At 43.3% G+C, this 20,751-nt stretch overlaps 1 protein-coding gene across 7 annotated transcripts in view; it reads right to left on the reverse strand.

The window, feature by feature from the left end:
* The window catches only part of PDE8B (phosphodiesterase 8B), a 300,637-nt gene that overhangs the window by 201,104 nt on the left and 78,782 nt on the right, over nucleotides 1-20,751 (reverse strand). For 2 of the 7 annotated variants that reach the window (XM_053912380.2, XM_053912377.2), the window contains exon 1: nucleotides 1,404-2,105. The exons of the other annotated variants lie outside the window; for them this stretch is intronic. In XM_053912380.2, the coding sequence (XP_053768355.1) occupies nucleotides 1,404-1,745 (342 nt within the window). In that variant the 5' untranslated portion in view covers nucleotides 1,746-2,105. Of the gene's footprint in view, nucleotides 1-1,403; nucleotides 2,106-20,751 lie in introns of those variants that run through there. 7 annotated transcript variants of the gene reach the window in all.

Genomic DNA, 20,751 nt, shown 5'->3' on the forward strand with positions numbered 1-20,751 from the left:
GGCACATGCTTCTGTAACAAATGCTCAGCGGGGCATCCAGGTCTCTGGTCTTTGGAAATTCCATCCCAACATGGTTCACTTTCAAAAGCTAGAAAAGAAAGCTTATACTTGGCAATAGAGCAGGTGCTCAATAAATGATGGGTTTTATTATGATTATATTATATTGTGTAATATAATATATAATTATTACCAAAGAAATCCTACAATTATAAATAACCGTCGGTTAAGCTTCATGTTACAAAATCAGATGCTGCTAAACTAAGTTCACTAAAAGAAGCTTTTGGTCTTCCAGACTGAAGCCAGCACGGGCTGTCCTCCCCTTCACCCCTCCGCTGAGGCGAGAAGTCTCCTCACACAAGGCCAATTGTTGGACAACTTTTCAAGTATTAAATACACGGTCGTGGATCGGTTCCTGGTAACCCGCCGACCACGTACATGCTGTGACTCCCTCTAACACTAAGAGCCACGGAGGTGCCTTTCCCCTCTGCACAAGGGGATGTGCCACTGTCATTGTTTGCTGCACAGACGAAGGGCCCAGGGGCTGGATTCACACAACGAAAATCCTCTTGGATTTAATAGTATTTTGGGAACATACAGAAGGGCACTATTTTCTTCTGCCATTAAGAAATATCTAGTGACTGCCTTAATCATTTAAACAATTTTCTCCACTTCTTCACAGTTCCACCCTCTTGAAAAATGAGACGTATGTGCAGAATCTTCACCGTCAGACAGCTGCACTGCACTGGAAACTACTTCCCCTCACGTAGCTCCGCTGACCCTCCAAACTCAAGGCGGGTTCTCTCAGTCATGTCCAGGATGCAGCCAACCCAAACGAGGGGTAAACAACAGGTTCCATTCTGGTTCTCTTCCTCCTTCTCTTCCTAGGTCTCCCACAAACCACCAACACCCTCATTCATTCACAAAGCCCACCGCTTGCTCCAAAGGCTCCATGCACCTGGGCTGCTTTTCCCCAGGGAAAAATTTTAACAGGAGTAACTGGGGTATCCTTGTACCAGGTCTGCACCATTCACCTACGAGACACGCAATCCGCCCCGTGCTCAGATTTCATTCAATCAGACTAGCCACCCCTCCTCTAGCATTAACCAAGTCAGGCCTTCCTCCCCTCAGTGAAAAACCGACCAGCCCACCGGCTCCCCACTGCGCTTCCTTTTCCACCCATTTCCGCAGAACCAGCTCCCAGGACCCCCCCAGGGTTCTTTTCTGCTCTGATTTCCTGCACCCTCATCACCCCCACACATGAAAAGTAAACTCCTCCTTAGTGACAACCTGCCCAACCCCGCCGCATCACGACCACTGAACTCCGCTGGAGCCCCCTACCCGTGCAAACTGGACAGACGGGGCGGACGGCCCCCCACCAGCTTGTGCTGGTGCCTTGCGTTTACCTTGACGTGGGAGTAGGTGGTCTGGGTCTCGGCCTCCGCGCTGCTGCAGCAGTGGCGCCTCCGGCCCCTGCAGGTGGTCGCCGTGGGGGCTGCAGAGTCTGTGCTGCTGCCGCTGCCCAGCTCTGCGCGGCGGGCCCTACGGACCCGAGCGGCGCTGGGGGGTCCGGACGCGCGGCTCCGGGGTATGGCGTCGGCGGCGTCGGTCTGGACGAAGAGGCCGGGCTGGGGGGCTGCGGGGCCCTGCGACACGCTGGTGATATGGCAGGGCGAGTTGGACTCGTCCGAGTCCCGACAGTAGATCACGCCGCTCTGGGAAACGTGGATGCTGGGGGCGCAGCCCATCCCTTGGCCGGGCTCCCCCGCGCGCCCGTCCGCGCCCCCGGCGCCCGGACCCAGCGCACCCGCGGCCACCTGCAGTGAGGGGGCCGGCTCCTCGGCAGCGGTGGCAGCACCCTGACTGCGCGCCACCCCCCGGCCTGTCTGGCTGTCGTTCCGTCGGGCTCGCCGCGGTGCCCCCCGCCGAGCCTCCGGGGGCCGCGCGCGTCACCCCAACTTTCCCTTCTGGGCCATCTTCCTCCCTGAGCGGGGAAGCGCGCACACACGGCGCCCCGCGCGCACCGGCGGCCGCCACCCTCCCAACCGCGGCGCCCCAAACACGCTCCCCGCGCCTCCGCCTTCCCCTCCTCCCCCCGCTCAGCCCGCGCCGCCGCCCGGCTCCACCTCGCCCGGCTCCCGCGCTCGTGACCCCCGGGCCAGGGCGCCCGCCCGCCGGGCTGCCTCTTCTTCCCCCACTTTCAGTCCACGCGCGTCCTCCTTCCTCCTCAGGTGCCCTCGCTCCGCGGCCGCCGCTGCTCGGGCCCTGCTGCGCCCCTCAGCCCCGCCCGCCGCTCCCCAGCTCTCCGGGCTGGGCGAGCGTGCCCGCCGCTAGGCTCGGTCCACCGAGCGCCAGTGCGCGGCCGCCCGCACCACGCCTCGGCGCCTCCCTCCTCCTCCGCTGTCCAGCAGCCTCGTCCCTTCTGCGCCCATCCTGCTGCCGCCGTCCAGCGCCCCAGCCCCTCTTCCCCTCGCGGCGTACACCTGGGGCGGCGCCCGGAGGGGCGGCGTGGAGTGGGGAGCGCTGCAGTAAGCCTTTCGCGAGCACGTTGTCACACATCCCTGAGCAAAACATCAGGACGCCATCCCGAAACAGTAGGGACCCTACCGCCCGAGCCCACCCATCCGAACTGGGCACCCCCCAGTCCGCTCGGAGAGTCAAGGAAAGACCTCACGCTCCCGCAGTTCCCCCCTTCCGTGCTGAAGGCTGAGTTGGATGGAGACTCAAGACTTCTGAGGAAGTGCACTCCATGTCCACTCATCACCTGCAGGTCGGTGCCCGGGGATGGGGGCCCTACAGGGCAAGGAACACTTACACACACTCATTCCCCTAACACCCAAGGAAAGAGCAGAAGGAAGCTCTCCGTGTGGTTCTTGGCTTTGTCTTCCAGAATTTTCACTCCTTTCTCTGGTGTCACTAATGTTCACCCTGGCTGCTCCCCGATCCGGCCTCCCGTTGTCAACTGCCTTTCCTCACACTCTGGGCAGGGCGGTCAAACTGCCTTCCATCCCTCCAGCGAGACACACAGTGTAAGTAAGCTTCACTCAAGGAGAAGGATACCTTTAGGAGCAAGGCTGACTTTCATTCTCCCCTGATGGGAACGCTGGGTTAGAACTGCAAGGCAACGCTGCCCATTTCTTCATTAGATCTTTCGGTGATTCCTGCCTGCTGCCACGGCGGCACAGGGGAGAAATGAGGCATCTAAGAAAGGACTCGATGTAGAGTTGCTCATTAGGGCAAGAATACAGAATCACAATGCAAAGCACAAAGAAGTATCCAATTTGAAATAACTTCTTTGATTCTTCTTTTCTTTCACTTCCCATAACATCAGCCCTTGAAGTGACTGCATGAAGACGTCAAGTGACAACTTCTAACCGTCATAGAGAAGCAAGGTGTCACCCCAAATCTCAAATTCAGATACAGAGAGGAGGAAACATTAGTCTAACCTAATTATTCCACCTTTGTTTTTCTTCTTTTCAGTTTAACATTTCCACTTTCCATCTTGCAATCAACATCTGGAAGGAAAGGAAGGAGGTCAGAAGGAGGGAGGGGTTGATGGAGGCAGAGAGGGAGGAAAGATTGAGCAGAGGGAGAAATTGAGCTAGGACACAGCCTCAATGAATGCCTCAGCCATGCCTGCAGGGAGGATTCTGAAGCTGGGATGGTGCTTCAGCATTGTCCCGAGGGAGGGCTAGGAGAATGGGCTGTTTTTACCCCTACATGGATCTGCAGTTGCTTGCAGGCCATCTCAGCAACCCTGGGTAAGGTGGCTCTCTTCAGCTCAGGCAATCCCTTTGTGAGACAGTTGAGCTGTGGGCTTTCTTCTGGCAGCACTCCCCAGCTGGAGGAATAAGTCCTTTTTCCTGGACTCACAGCTTCCACCACAGTTACCTTCCAGGCTGTCTGGGTCCGGGCTTCCTTGTCCCAATTCATGCCTCTAAGAACCCCACACTGAATGACCAAGACTGAGAGAGAGGGACAATCATTCATTTGAAACAGGCTTAAGCCTCATGACTGCCATATGCTCTACTTTCAAGGGACCCTTCAGAACCTGGGAAAGCATGATCAGAGTTAAGTTACAAAATCACTAGTCTCCATACCAATCCCTGATGTAATGTTAAGTCCGGAATTAATTACCCCTAAAGCATATCTAGCATTCTCTTCTATAGATGCATTTCGGTCATTATCCTTCATGGAGCTACCAATGACAGCCTTTCTGAAATCTGGAGCCATGCTAATTTTCATGCCAGTCTACCTTTTCAGGGTTTTCTCCAGGAATGCAGCTACTATGATGAACCCCCCCCCCCCCAGAGAAGAGAACAGGGCCAGTCAGTCACTGAGGATTTTGAAAGAAAGAAGCCTATGACAGAACAGAAAATGTAACTAATCTTCTGGTGGCGGACACTAGGGTCTCAATTATGAAGGAATATGTCACCGAGAAACAAACTGAGGTTGAACTTTCTACATTAAAAAAAAAAAAATTAAGCCCTGGGTGGTGTGGCTCACTGGATCGAGCATGGGCTGTGAACCAAAGGGTCGCTGGTTTGATTCCCAGTCAGGGCACATGCCTGGGTTATGGGCCAGGTCTCCAGTGGGGGCCACATGAGAGACAACCACACATTGATATTTCTCTCCCTCTCTTTCTCCCTCCCTTCCTGTCTCTCTAAAAATAAATAAATAAAATCTTTTTAAAAATTAAGCCTTGACAGAGTACATAAGCTCAAGGTTGCTAGTGAATAGGACTGAGCTGCTTAAGTATGTTAAGTGAACATTTCATACTGGCACCAGTGCCTTTCAATGCATGCAACTCTTCTGCGGAAATAGGCGGCAGAATGAGGGAAATGAGTTAGGTATACGTTTTTCCTCCCAGTCCCTGAGGAGTCAATAGTTTCAATACCTTCCTCAGTCACTCCACTGCTTCCACTGCCAATTCTGGCTTAGTGAAAGGAAAAACATAATGTAGCCCTATAATCTCCACCAAGTGTTTGCAGTGGGAATGTGTCGCCTGTCCCCACTGCTGGCCCAGATCTAGTCACTGAAACATGTAGAAGTGTGCAAATGGACCAGAGATGGTTTCGCTGAAATCATCCTGTACTGTAGCTCTGAGGCCTGAGTTCTTGCTTGTGTAAGTGATTTCTGGACCAGTTCCCACATCACAATTTCAGTGAATTCCAGGATAACAGCAGTCCACGGGCTTAGACACTGCAGATAAAATTTAGGCTCCAGTTACAGAATAAGGCCAGGAAAAACAAATCTTATTTAAAAATTGAATTAATTGGAAAAAATAGTTATAATCAATGTCCAAGGAACAAATCAAAAGAAAGTAAAGTAAATCAGAAATTTTGTTAAAAACTAAACCTCAGATAGGTCCAGGGTTAGCCGAATGGCTTATATGTTTTGTACTAATATCAAAAAGAGCTTATTTCAGAATCATGACCCAGAGAGACACTGCAAGACTCTGAACAATTAAGGTCCCTTCTCATTCTAAGATGGTATGACTCTTCCAGCATTTCTCTAAAGAAGCAGAATATGCAATTAATACGTTTTGAATGATTCATAACCATAGAGGTTAAAACAATAGCAGCTTTCTGGTTAATCTTTAGATAACCAAACATTTAATCAACCAATCAACCTTACAGAGCTTCTGGATTCAAACTACATTCCTAATGGTGGAGATTATTGGAAATCTAACCACCTGATAAGTGAAATGAGACAGTCTATTAGGTAGCCGGGTACAGTGGAAGGTTCATTGAACTCAAAGTGAGAGGGGTGAATCTGAAAGCTAGCTCTGCCTCTTACAGCTGTATAACCTCAGGCAAGTCACTGAACCTCTGCAACTCCATTTCCTAGATAATCTGCAAAGTCTTTAAAACACCAACATTGGGAGATGCTATGGAATTTTTTTTCTTTCATTAAATTATTCAGCAAAGTCACCCTAAAGAATTTGTCTGAAATACAATGGTTCCCTGGTCCCATCCCAGAGACTTGGATGCAGGGATCAAGGAGAGGTCCAGCATCTACCTTTCCAAAGAGGGTGGGTCCAGTGTAGCCTTTCTGCAGCCTCCCTTGTGAACTAGCACAAGAGTTGAAGTTCTTACAGGAACCTCTAAAGCCCTACCTGACATGGCCTCTGCCAACCCTTCTGAGCCCTCTTCTCCCTCACCATCTCACCCTTTCTGCTCCAGCCACATGACTCCTTGCTGTTTCTCCAGGACACCTAATGTTATTAGCCAGGAGCATTTCCCTCTTCCTGTTACGCGCACTGTTCCATCAAAAACTGAATGGCTAAGTCCCTCACTTCCCGTAAGTCTCTACTCAATACCTCCTGTTTAAATTGCAACTTACATGCCTCCATTGTCCCTCCACCACTTCTGATTCCCCTGAGTCTGGTCTATTTTTCTTTTTCCATAGCACTTATCACCCTCCCACTTATTACATAATTGGTGCATTTATTTTTATGTTTCTTGTCTATCTTCTCCCATTAGAATATAGGCTCTAGAAGAGCAGAATTTTTTTTCCTTTAGAGCAAGAGAGGGGAAGAGAGGAAGAAAGAGAGAGAGAGAAACACCAATGTTAGAGAGAAACATCACTTGGCCGCCTTCTGTATGCTCCCTGCCGGACATTGCACCCACAACCTAAGCAAGTGCCCTGACCGGGAATTGAACTGGTGACCTCTCAGTTTGCGGGACCACACCCAACCAACTGAGCCACACCAGTCAGAGCAGGAATTTTTTGGTTTTTTATTGACTGATGGATCCCAAATTCCTAGAATAGTGCCTGGCATATAGTAGGTGCTCAATATTTGTTGAATAAATGAAATGACTTTTTCCTCATTTTTTCTTTCCTCTTTGGCCTTTGTCTTCTCTTAAATGCCACAATTCAAACTTGAAGGTGTTTGGATTTTCTTTCCTTTTATTGAGTAGAGTTTTGTCGTTTTAGTTTCTAAAGTCAGTCAGTGCTTTTGACAATCCTTCTGACAATCCTTTTAGTAATATACATCAGAAGAAGCCTACATTATAAGAGAATAATTTATGCAAAGATGTTTGTAGCAATGCTATTTACAATAATGAAACTAGAGATAACCAAACATCAAACACTTAGGAAATGGCTCAACAAACTATCCTAACATTTCAAAATACTACTATTTAAATGAGTACAGATGAAATAATGTTAGGTTAAAAATATATACATGTAGTATGTGTAGATTGATTACAACTATGGAAAATGCATATCTGTTGAAGTTCACAAGTGGATGTAGAGTGATGTAGATAAGGAAGTGAAGGTCAACAGATTTATTTTTCTGAAAAATTCTTTCAGCGAATACAAAAATGGTGTAAATGAATAAGCATAATGTTTCCTAATCTCTCCTCAGAAAATTTTTAGCTAAATACATTTCCTTTTATGGACTTCCACTGATTTTATTTCCTTCAGATAGAAGATGGAAGAGAAAAAAAGTTAAAGATGGGAAAGAATATCACAGATAGACGGAGACAGAGACAGAGAGATTAAATGCACACACATTTACAGAGGAAATACTTACAGAACCAGACCTACAGAGACACAAAGCACAAGGGCAAAAGAAAGCAAGAACAAACAAAGACACAGGGAGCCACTTCGGTGGTGAAACATTCGAAGTGTGGTACAGCTGTTTTAAGAGAGTAAAAATGCGTTGTATTTTTTACTCTAGTTGTGCCACCTCTTGGACCTTTTGCCATAGACCAAATGACATTTAGGAGAGAATGTGGCTCACAGGACAGCTTTCTCATGCCCATTGCAGAATATGCAAACAGAAGAAGTAGGAAGAGATTCAGCCAACATATGACTTCCTTGGGTCAATGTCATAAAACATGGAACCCACTGAGCACTGGACCCTGAATCCATGTAATACAAAAGTACTCTGTTCTTCCTATTGACAAGAACACCACAGGGAGGGAGTAGACCCACCCTGGGAGGAACTACAGAATATCCTTGCTGCTTGCCTTCAGCATTCTCCTGGACCCAAATAATCAGGCTGTGGAAGTGGAACATTCATTTCCAAAAATCTTATAAATACATTTCACAAGAGTTTTAAGCATGGACGAATACACAAACAAAACACAAAGCACAGTCCCACTCCAAAGGTGCTTATAGAGCAATCGGGGAGATGGGACTTGCACACGAGAGACAAGGGCACACGATACATGAGTGTCAAAGCACAAGAACAGAAATGAGTGGTACTGCCACTTCTTTAGGGTGGTTGTGACAGTTTGGGAAGGCTTGCTGGAGGAGGCGGGGCATGTCAGCTTGATTTTGCCCAGGAGGACTTTTTAGGTGAGGGAAACAGCATGAGCAAAGGCACTGGTGCATCTATCTCAAAGACAGCGAGCAGGTGAGATAACGAGACATGTCTTCTGAGGCAAGAATAAAAGAATTAAAAGGGGAAGAAAGACAGGAGGTGGAAGAGACCGAAACTTCTCCTGTATGTTGTGGAAGTCATGTAGATTCTACCACCCCTAAGATAACTCTCCATGTGAAAATCTAGATTTAGAAAACAAATCCATTGTCGTGGAAATAAAATTTGTGTTCATCAAATAATTAAACATTGGCCTTAAAAAGGAGTAGACTGCTTGGCTGCATGAATACTCTTGTTTATGAATACGTACTTTGAGGTTTGAGGTAGATTAAGCCAGGGTACAAGTCATTAATTCACACCAACTTGACTTAAGATATATAATACATAAAGCAAAATACATTTATTTCTAAATTAGTATGACATTTCCTAAATGCCTCATGGGTGATAAAAAAACAAAAAAGAGGCTCAGGTTTCTGAGCAGGCCCTCTTCTGCTGCACGTGCACTCTGCTGGGCATACCACCGCTCCAAAGGATGTCATTGCAGTACATGATGCTGAAGCCACCCATTCATTCATTTGCTCAGCGAGTATTTACTGAGTAGAACCATGTATCATATACTAACTAGGCACAGGGGGCAAGACATAAAAGTCTCATGTCTATGGAGTTTAGAATATTATGGGGGGCTGGAAGAACAAACAAACAATAAAATTCTCTGGTAGGGGTGAAGGTCACATAGGGACCAAACTTTGTTGATGACATAGAAGGAGACTTGGGTAGGGTTATGGACATTTAAGATTCTCAGAAAACCTTATCAAAGAAGTATCATTCTTTTTCTTCCAGCCATCCTCCCACCCACACAATTAGAACACTGCTTGAATGCCCACCCCTGTGCCAGGCACTGTAAGGACACAAAAAAGTAAAACCCAGTACTGGCTCTCAGGCAGTTCCCCCAGGGACACAGACAGACACACATACATGGAAGTGTGTTAACACTTTCTTTGAAAATTAATCCAAGCCTAGAGAGAAAGATCGCTGTGGGTGGAAGTGATGGCGAAGGTGTCACTGGGGAAATGGAGTGCGGCACTAAGAAGAAAGGGCAGTATTCAGATAAGAAAAGAGGACATTCCAGAGAGACTAGTGGGAGCTTAGGCCTAGAGTCGGGAACACACGGTGAGTGCTTGAAGGACAATGAAGTGCGTTACTCCAAAGGCGTGTGGTGTGGGGGAAGAGAATGGCATTATTTTGGTTGATGAGGTAGGCCATGGCCAGGGAACTGACCAAATGCCAGACTAAGGAGTGTGGTGAAATTCTAGTCATTGGGAATGGCTGAAGATTTTCAGTAAGACTGTACCTTACAAGTGCTATTTTACTTAGATAAATCTGGTTGCATAGTCAAGAAGGACTGGTGAAGGTCGTCAGGAGTGAGGGTTAGGAAAGAGCTACAATGACCCAGGACTGGGATAACAAGGACTGTTATGGACTGAATTGTGTTCCCCCCACTGCCATAAATTCATATGTTGAGGCCCTAACCCCCAATGTGACTGTATGTGGAAACAGGACCTTTAAGGAGGTGATTAAGTTTAAATAAGGTCATAAGGGTGAGTCCCTAACCCAACATGGCGGGTGTCATTATAATAAGAGGAAGAAACAGCAGAGCCCTCTCCCTCTCTCTCCAGGAGCACTCAAGGAAAAAGGTCACACGGCCAACACTGCAAGGGGGTCCTACGTCAGCTCCTGGATCCTGCACACTGAGCAGCACCTGGTCCCCCTTTCCCAGTGTGGCTAAGCAGTCCACCTGCCAAGACTTCCTTGTGCTTCTCTGCAGCCTGGTCTACAAAGGATGAGTTTCTTGCTTCATGTGCAGATAGCTAAATCTGGTCTTTTGGTACTACTCTTTCAAGAGCAGCTTTTGAGCCTTGGGATTTTACTTCTTAACTAGCTAAAAGGTGCCTCAGTGCTGCAGCTAAGCCTGAGGGCCCTGCATTAGCACCTTCTGTGGTTCTGATGTCTTAATCCTCTGCCTTTGGCTACTGGAGGTGTGGAAGAAGGTGTTCTAGAAGGCTTTTGGCAGAAAGTTTCTTCCTTCCCAGAGTCTGACATTTGCTCAGTAGCATGGCACTTCCCGTGGTACACCATGAGACATCTCCAAGGCAACAGTAGCTGGGGGCATGACTGATTGCTTCTTCATACGTCATATGATGTGGCTTGTAATAAATTAAGTTCGATGTAGGAGACTTTCCAGGGTGTTCCACACCAGCAGCTGTGAAACTTTAGCACACATCAGCATTGCCTAAAGCACAGATTACAGGGCCTGAGAATTCCCATTTCTAACTAGTTCCCAAAAGATGCTGATGCCACTGATCTCAGGTCAAACCCTGAAAACCAGTGTCACACAAAAAGCAAGATATTGCAAAGCAAAAACAAGGACCAAAGAAACAAAATTTTCACCCGTGATGTTTTCTTTTCTGAAGTATAGTACTTCAATTTGTGCTTAAACCTGAAGGTATCATACAGAGGAATATCACAAAACACTATCATCTGGCAACTTAGAAGAATTGTAAAGCTATGGATTTCAGGGACTTCTAAGAACAGGTTCTCAGGAGTCTTCGCCCTTTCTGAAACATGGGAATTGAGGGGGAGGGGTGGAGGGAGTTATAGAAGTAAATTTAATGTTCAAATAAACACACACCGGCAGGACTATAGATTTCCAGCAGGCAGAGTACTTGATTTTTTTATTTTTCTTAATACATAGTATTCAAGCCTGAAAAAGTAAAAGTCCCTTAATTTTTATGAACAATAAATAAAGTTCTAGGAAGCAGTGTCCTGAGGATTGAGAGGAAAAAGACTATATGAATTCAATCCACTAAGTACAAAAAGCAAATAAAATAATTTTCAGAACACTGGCTGAATATCGATAATAATAATGGCTACCATTTAGGAGGTGGCTACTAAGTCTTGTACTTTATATGTTTTATGTCTGTATAAAATCTCAGTGTATATTAGGTATCTCTGTATGCCTCCCTTCTTTTACCCTTTGAACAGAAAATCTTTCTGTTCACCATTAACCTGAATTCCCACCTATCATGGCTAAGGAATTACTGGCTTTCCCCTGATCATGGAGTTGTCAAACACTTACAGGTCATAAAAATCCTACATAGACCCTAAAGATATGCATATATTTATATAGAAATATGCAGGAACAATTATAAAGGACACATGGACAATAACAAGCGGGGGTAGAAACAGGGGAGGGGGTGGGGAGGGCTGGGGTGGGGGGGAGGGGTGGGGGAAAAAGGCAGAAAACTACTTGAACAATAGAAAATGTTAAAAAAGAAATATATGTAAATATATAAATGTATATATTAATAAACATATATGTTTAAGGCATTTCTAGCTGAGACTAAAAGATAAGATACAGATTCTTCTTAATGAGAGCTTTTTAAATCCCCAACCTAAACATCACCTTTAAAGGAAAAAAAAAGTTCCCCAGACTTAAAAATGAAAATGGCATGTTAGGGAGAATGTATTATGAGAACTGTGTCTTGTTGTTAAGGAATTAAACCAGGATTTAAGATTTTCCTTCCTTAACACTGTTGTGAAAGATGGAGACCAGCCATAAGGTCTACACATTTATAAGACATTTTAAACGCTAAATTGCAGAAAGTTCTCTAAGAAATTCACAGTTCATTACAATTGAGATAGCATGAATTTCTACCTTAACTGCACTTTTAATATATTCTGTTTGTCCTGCATGCACAAGTGAGTACAAAACATACACTAATGAGTTAGAGATGCCACATCTATAGGAAGGAAGACTTGAAGGGCTGTTGTTCTTACAACAGATCTCCAGCCATGAGGGCTTAGAAATTACCCTGGGAAAGGTCTGAAAGCCGTTTTGGAGGCTGATTACTGTATGGAAAAGTCATGTGAGCCCCATTTGGAGCGGGTGTGTGGGAATGGAGATTAGGCACAGGAACCACTGTGGGAACACAGACAATTCTGCAATAATAAACATAAATGATGTAGTGCAGTTCTTCCAAATCACTTTGCAATATCCACAGTTTATTTTTTACCATGGAAGAAGAATGAAGAAAAAGAACACAAAACATCTCACAGTACATCTTCAAATAAAACTGCATTTTAAGATGGCAACCTTATGTATAGCATCATAAATAAATATATGTAGCATAGACTCATTTCTGGCTATGACGACAAAACAGGGACCAAGTTTACCCTCCTTCCATGAATGACTAGAAAAGCAGATCAAATATATGGAACAACTATTTTCAGACACCGGACAATAGGTTCTCAGGACTGTCACCCCTCAGAGAAGGGAAAGAGGAGGGATACGGCATTACCTCAACTTCACCCTGGAGGCACATCCACACCAGGAGCAAGGTGGGAATCCCAGACAGAGTCCAGTGGTATGGCTGACTGAAAGTAACAGAAATCAAGGTTTGGAGAGACCTATGTGGCTGGAATTTATGGAGCAGAGTTTCAGAAAGAGGAGACTATATATACAAGGAACATTGAGGCGCACTTGAAAATTGGCTAAATACTAAGACATGCATGAATAGGGTGAAATTCCACAGACCAGCAAGAAAGTGACTGGGCAGCTGAACAATTCACAGAGCTCACACCAAACTGGGAGCCATCCAAGTTCTCACCAGCCCCACTGGAGAGTCCTTGCCAATCACTTGGTATTAAGATTTTCTTTTCTTCCTTAACACTTTCGTGAAAGATGGAGACCAGCCAAAAGGTCTATACATTTATAAGACATTTTAAACACTAAATTGCAGAAAGTTCTCTATCTGCAGAGAACCCAGTGAGTCATGCCTTAGTAATAAGGTTAAAGACTGGTTGGAAAAAGACTCCTCCAGACGTACATTTAAAAGCTTAAAAAAAGAGTATCTTAAAAGGATCTAGAGAAAAAGAACATAATAAATACAGAGAAATAAAGATAAGAATGACAAACTTCTCATTAGAAACCATGAAATCTAGAAGAAAGTGGAGAGATATCTTTAAAGTGTTGAATGAAGAAACTGTCAACTAATGTGGAGAAAAATATCATTCCGAAAATGAAGGTAAGTAAAAACTTTTGCAGACAAGCAGTAATGGAGAGAATTCATCACCAGCAATTGTACATTATAAGAAAAGTCTTAAAAGTTCTTCAAGTAGAAGGAAGGTGATATCCCTTAGAAACTTGAAGACACACAAATGTATAAAAAGCATTAAAATGGCAAATATGAGGATAAGTATATATACTTTTTCTTTAATTGCTTTAAAAGATAATTAACACTATAGCAAAAATACTTATAATGTATTATGGTGTGCATAGAATACACCTCAATACATTACAAAGATCAGGAGGGAGTACATGGAAGTATATTATAAGATTCTTACATTATATACTATATATAATATTATTTGAAAGTACACTGTGAAAAAAGTACACTGTGATAAATTAAAAAGTATGTATTGTAAAAGTATGTATATATATATTGTAAACACTGAATATAAGAAAGCTAGGTAGCTATATTGATATCAGAGAAAGTAGATTTTAGAACAAGATATAGTCAAGAATAACAAGGGACAGTCTATCATGATAAAAGTGTCAATTCACCTAGAAGATATGACCCAAAATGAATGCCCTCAATAGCAAAGCTTCAATATATATGAAGCAAAAACTGATAAAACTGAAAGATGCAATAGACAAATCCACAATTATACTTGGAAACTTCCTCTTGCAGCAATTGATACAACAAACACAGGGTCACTAAGTATATAAAACGCTTGAAAAATACCATTAACCAAATTGGAGTAATTTATATTTAGAACCCACTGTGTAATAACAGCAGAATGCACAATTATTAATTTCATTTTTTATTTTATTGATTATTCTATTACAGTTGTCCCAATTTTCCCCCTGTGCCTCCCTCCAACCAGCACCCCCCATTCCCTTAGGCAATCACCACATCATTGCTCATGTCAATGGGTCCTGCATGTAAGATCATTGGCTACTCCACTTCCTATACTGTACTTTACATACCCGTGACTATTCTGTAACTATCTATTTGTACTTCCCCTGAACTCTTCACCCATTCACCCTCTCCCTCCTCTCACCTGGCAACCATCAAAACAATCTCCATGATTCTGACTCTATTCTTCTTGTTTGCTTAATTTGTTTTTTAGATTCAATTGTAGATAGATATGTATTTATTGACATTTTATTGTTCATAGTTTTGATCTTCTTTTTCTTACATAAGTCCCTTTAACATTTCATGTAATAATGGTTTGGTGATGGTGAACTCCTTTAGTTTTTTCTTCTCTGGGAAGTACTTTATCTGCCCTTCAATTCTAAATAACTTTGCAGGGTAGAGCAATCTTGGCTGTAGGTCCATACTTTTCATGACTTTCAATATTTCTCGCCAGTCCCTTCTGGCCTACAATGTTTCTTTTGAGAAATCAGCTGACAGTCTTATGGGAACTCCCTTGTAGGTAACTCACTGCTTTTCTCTTGCTGCTTTCCAGATTCTCTCTTTATCTTTAACCTTTGGCATTATAATTATGATGTGTTTTCAAGTGGGCCTCTTTGCATCCATCTTGTTTGGAACTCTCTGTGCTTCCTGGACTTGCATGTCTATTTCCTTCACCAAATTAGGGAAGTTTTCTTTCATTATTTTTTCAAATAGATTTCCAATTTCTTGCTCTTTCTTTTCTCCTTCTGGCACCCCTATGATGCGAATGTTGGACTTCTTGAAGTTGTCCCAGAGGCTGTTTACACTACCTTCATTCTTTTTTCTTCTTGTTCTGATTGCTTGTTTTTTTTGCTTCTTTATGTTCCAAATCATTGATCTGATTCTCAGCTTCATCCATTCTTACTGTTGTTCCCCTATAAATTGTTCTTTATTTCAATTAGTGTATCCATCATTTCTGACTGGATCTTTTTATGTTGCTACAGTCCTAAGTTCCCTGAGCATCCTTAAAACCAGTGTTTTGTACTTTGCATCTGATAGATTGCTTATCTCCATTTTGTTTAGTTCTTTTTCTGGAGTTTTGATCTATTCTTTCATTTGGGCCATGTTGCCTTGTCTCCTCATTTTGGCAGCCTCCCTGTGTTTGTTTCTATGTATTAGATAGAGCTGCTATGACTCCCTGTCTTGTTAGTGTGGCCTAATGTAGTAGGTGTCCCATCGAGTCCAGTGGCACAGCCTCCCCTATCACCCAAGCCTGGTATTTCAGGTGTGCCTTTCATGTGGGCTGAGTAGTTGAGCCCTCCTCTTATAGTTGAGCCTTGATTGCTGTTGGCAGATCAATGGGAGAGATTTACTCAGGCCAGTCAGCTGTAAGAACTGGCTGTGACCACCGACCACCAACCTCCACCCTCTGTAGAGGATCAGCTGTGCAGGGATAGGGCGTGGTCTGTAGCTGTCCACTGGGTGGGCAGGCTCTGGGGTTTCCTGGGTGGTGCCGGCCAAGGTTAGTCCCCACCTGTGTTCTGCCCTGAACCACCCTGTATGAGCTCTAAAGCAATTTGAGATGGCTGCTACTTTTGCTAGGTGTGGAGATGCCCAGGTGAAGCCAAGCTGTGAATCCAGGCTGGCTGCTGCCAGTACCAGGCCTGGGGCCAATTAGCAAGTGTTAGGGGAGCTGGGAACTTAATGAGTCCAGCTGTTGCTTGTTTGAGAGGATGCGCAAAGTTGTTAAGCATGAGCCAAGACCAGCCATTCATATAGAAAAGTCATAGTTAACAGCTTGGGTGGGCCTGTAAGTTGGGTGGTATGGAATCAGGGGATCTTCAGGGCAGGGCAGACAGTGTTAGCCAGGTTGATAAAGCTATGACGCCCAACTACTGGCTCTGTGGGGCAATCTGCTTGCTTTTCTGTGTGGTAGAAAACTGTCCCCTAGCTCCAACTTTGATGCCAGACACTTCAGTTCTTCCCTGTATGCCACTGGTGCCCTTCAAGCTGCTCCCCGAGTCTGGAGCTCAGAGGGAGTGAGGCTGAGTAAATTCATGTGTGTGTTCTTTAACGGGAATTTCTTGGTACTCCAGAAGTTTCTTCCACTTGCTCAATCCCCACTGGTTTTTGCAGCCAGAAATTATGGGCACTTACCTTCCTGGCACTGGAACCCTGGGCTGGTGAAGCCAAGCTGTGAATCTAGGTTGGCTGCTGCTAGTACCAGGCGTGGGGCCAATTAGCAAGTGTCATGGGAGCTGAGGACTTAATGACAACTACTTTGTAAGTAGTTGTCAGACTTCCACTCAGCTCAATGTCTGATGTTTCTGAGTGATGGTTGTTTTATATTTTAGTTGTAATTTTGATATGGTTGTCAAGGAGGCAAGTCATGTTTACCTATGCTGCCATCTTGACTGGAAGTTCTAGAATGCACATTTTTTCCATGGGCACATGTAACATTCACCAAGATATACCACAGGTTAATCCACTGATATTATGCAAAGAATATTCTCTAACCACGGTGAATTTAAAGTAGAAAATAACAAATACATCTGGAAAATCCACAAATATTTGAAAATTAAACAAAGGGTTCTGAAAAACTAACTCATCAGTCAAGAAACACAGGAAAATTAGAAAATATGTGAACTGAATAAAAATGAAAAGAAATCAGACTTTGAGTTGCAGGTAAAGTGACAGTTAAGGAGAATTTTATAGTTTTAAAAGCTTTTATTGAAACAGAAGAAGGGTCCAAATCCAGTGATCTAACATTCCAGTTAAGTCTAAAAGTTAAAAAAAGAGCAAATCAAATCCAAACTAAAAAGAATGGATATAATAAAAATATAATCACAAAATTAATAAGTAGGAGATAGTTAAACAACAGACAAACTCTATAAATCCAAAAACTGATTTTCTAAAAGGTCAATAAAAATTGATAAACTGCTAGCAAAACTGGGCAATAAAAAAGGATAGCAGACAGCAGTTACTGACATCAGGACCCTATGGGTATTAAAAGGGTAAGAAAGGAATAATACAAACAAATTTATGTAAATAAATTAACAATTTACATAAAAAGAGTATATTGCTAAAAATACCCAAAGTACCAAAATTCACTCAAAAACTATTTTAAAATGTGAATTTTCCCATATTTACTAAAGAAACTGGATTTGTATTCAAAACCTGCTCACAAAGAGAACTCCAGTCTCAGAAAAATTCTCTGGTTAAATCTATAAAACTCATAAGGAAGAAATAATACCAACCTTACACAAACATTTTCACAAAATTGAGCAATAGGAAACCCTTCACAATACATGGAATCAGGCCAGATTTACCCAGATACCAAAAAAAGATATTATAAATAAAATTGCAATAAAATTACCTCAGAATATGGATGCAAAAATTCTTAACAAAGTTTAGCTAATCAAATCATGCACTATATATATATATTTTTAAAAGTACACCATGACCAAGTGGTGTTTATGGTGTTTATCCCAGGAATTCAAGGTTAGTTTCACATTCTTTTTTGTAAAGTATATTTTATTGATTATGCTATTACAGTTATCACATTTTTTTCTCCCCTTTATTCCCCTCTGCCCTGCACCTGCCCTCCCACCATGCCACTATCCCACCGTCCCACCGTCCCACCCTTCCCACCCCGCCCTTAGTTCATATGCTTGGGTCATACATATAACTACTTTGGCTTCTCCATTTCCTATACTATTCTTAACCTCCCACTGGTAGGTGGTAGGTCTATTTTGTACCTACCATTTCTGCTACTTACTCTCTGTTCCTTTTCCCCCATTCTCCCCCCTCCCCTACCCTGCTGATAATCCTCTATGTGATCTCTATTTCTGTTATTCTGTTCCTGTTCTAATTGTTTAGTTTTTTTAGGTTCAGTTGTTGATAGTTGTGAGTTTGTTGTCATTTTATGGGTCATATTTTTAATCTTCTTTTTCTTAGCTGATTCCCTTTAACATTTCATATAATCAGGGCTTGGTGATGATGAACTCCTTTAACTTGACCTTATCTGGGAAGCACTTTGTCTGCCCTTCCATTCTAAATGAAAGCTTTGCTGGATAGAGTCTCCTTGGATGTAGGTCCTTGCCTTTCATGCTTGGAATACTTTCCAGCCCCTTCTTGCCTGTAAAGTTTCTTTTGAAAAATCAGCTGATAGCCTTATGGGTGCTGCTTTGTAGGTAACTGTCTCCTTTTCTCTTGCTGCTTTCAAGATTCTCTCCTTATCTTTCATCTTGAGTAATGTAATTATGATGTGCCTTGATGTGTGCTTCCTTGGATCCAACTTCCTTGGGACTCTCTGAGCTTCCTGGACTTCCTGGAAGTCTATTTCCTTTTCCAGATTAGGGAAGTTCTCCTTCATTATTTTTTCAAATAAGTTTTCCACTTCTTGCTGTTCCTCTTCTCCTTCTGGTACCCCTATAATTCGGATGTTGGAATGTTTAAAGTTGTCCTGGAGGTTCCTAAGCCTCTCCTCATTTTTTTCAATTCTTGTTTCTTCATTCTGTTCTAGTTGAATGTTTACTTCTTCCTTCTGCTCCAAATCATTGATTTGAGTCCCAGTTTCCTTCCCTTCACTGTTGGTTTCCTGTACAATTTCCTTTATTTCACTTTTCATAGCCTTTACTTTTTTCCTCTATTTTGCAACCATACTCAACCATTTCTGTGAGCATCCTGATTACCAGTATTTTGAACTCTGCATCTGATAGGTTGGCTATCTCTTAATTGCTTAGTTCTATTTTTGGAGCTTTGATCTGTTCTTTCATTTGGGCTATATTTTTTTGTCTTGGCACACCTGTTACATTTAAGGGTCAGAGCCTTAGGTATTCACCAGGCAGGGCAACCCACGTGGCTGCATAGTGGTGCTATATGTGTGGGAGTGGCCCAAGAGGGAACAATGCTGCTTGTTCAGCTCTCTGCCGGCTTTCAGTCACTTCCTCTGCTACCCAATAGCAAATTGAGCCCAGGTGGGTGGGTTGGTCAATTATAGGACCCTGTGGGTCTCTCCAGCGAACTCTCCTGTGAGGCTGGGAGTTTCTCCTGCTGCCACAACCCCTACAGGCCTTCACAGCCACAGATTTTGAGGTTTTCTTTTCCAGTGCTGGAACCCAGGGTTTCGTGGTCCACCTCGATCTCCAGCTCTTCCTCCTGGCTTATCCACAAGCAAATGTGGGATCACCCAGTCCATACCTTGCCACGTGTCTTCTCCACCCTGGCTGCCCATCTCTGCCCTCCTACCAGTCTGAATGAATGTTTCTTTAAATCCTTGGTTGTCAGACTTCCATATATCAATTTTCTGGCAGTTCTGGTTATTTTTTGTTTTTAAATTTGTTGTTGTCATTCTTCTGGTTGCGTGAGGAGGCAAAGTGTGTCTGCCTACACCTGCATTTTGGCTGGAAGTCCCTAGTTTCACATTCAAAAGTCAATCAATTTGCAAAAAAATGAAGTTGGACTCTCCTCACACATCACATATGAAAACTAAAAATGGGCCAAAGACTTAAAATTAAAAGCTACAGTTATAAAGCTCTTAGAAGAAAACATAGGGGCAAATCTTCATGACCTTTGATTTGGCAATGGTTTCTCAAATATGACACTGAAAGCACAAGCAGCAAAAGAAAAATAGATAAACTGGACTTCATCCAAATCAAAAACTTTTGGACATCAAAGGACACTAACGAGAGTGAAAAGATAGCCCAGAGAATGAAAGAAAATATTTAAAAATCATATATCGGATAAGGGTTGACTATCTGGAATACATAAAGAACTCTTACAAAAAAAATAAAACCTCTTATAATTCAATTACAAAAAGACAGCCAGCTTTAAGAAGGGGCAAGGAATTTGAATAGACTTTGCCCCAAAGAAAACATACAAGTGATCGACAAGTATATTGGGGAAAGGCAATGCAAAACCACAGTGAGATGTAACTTCACGTCCACTAGGATAACTATAACTTAAAAAAGATTAAAGGAAAATCCAAAATGTTAGCAATGATGTGGATAAACTGGAACCCTTATACATTGTCGCAGGTGGGAACGTAAATGGTGAAATTGCTATGGAAAACAGTTTGGCAGTTCCTCAAAAAGTTAACCAAAGAGTTTCCACATGGCTTAGCAATTCTACTCCTAGGTATACAAGGTCTGTCCAGAAAGCATCCAGCCGTGTACTATAAAAAATAGAGATATTTATTGAAAAAGACACAAGAGATACAAGATATGACAGGGCCTTCGTTTCTGGATCATAGCCGTAGACCCAGGATTCATCTCCGGTTATGACCTGCTTGAAGAAATCTGGTTCATTGGTAGTGGTTTAAACAAGTCTAGCAAATACAGCACAATTTCCTTCTGCTCTGATAGCAGAAGCTGTGGAATGAATTTTACCATGACACATTTCATGCCTGAGCACAAGAAAATAATAAACTCATCATTCCTTACTAATCATATTATTCATGGGCCT

The sequence above is a fragment of the Desmodus rotundus genome, chromosome 1 (assembly GCF_022682495.2).
Source record: "Desmodus rotundus isolate HL8 chromosome 1, HLdesRot8A.1, whole genome shotgun sequence".
NCBI lineage: Eukaryota > Metazoa > Chordata > Mammalia > Chiroptera > Phyllostomidae > Desmodus > Desmodus rotundus.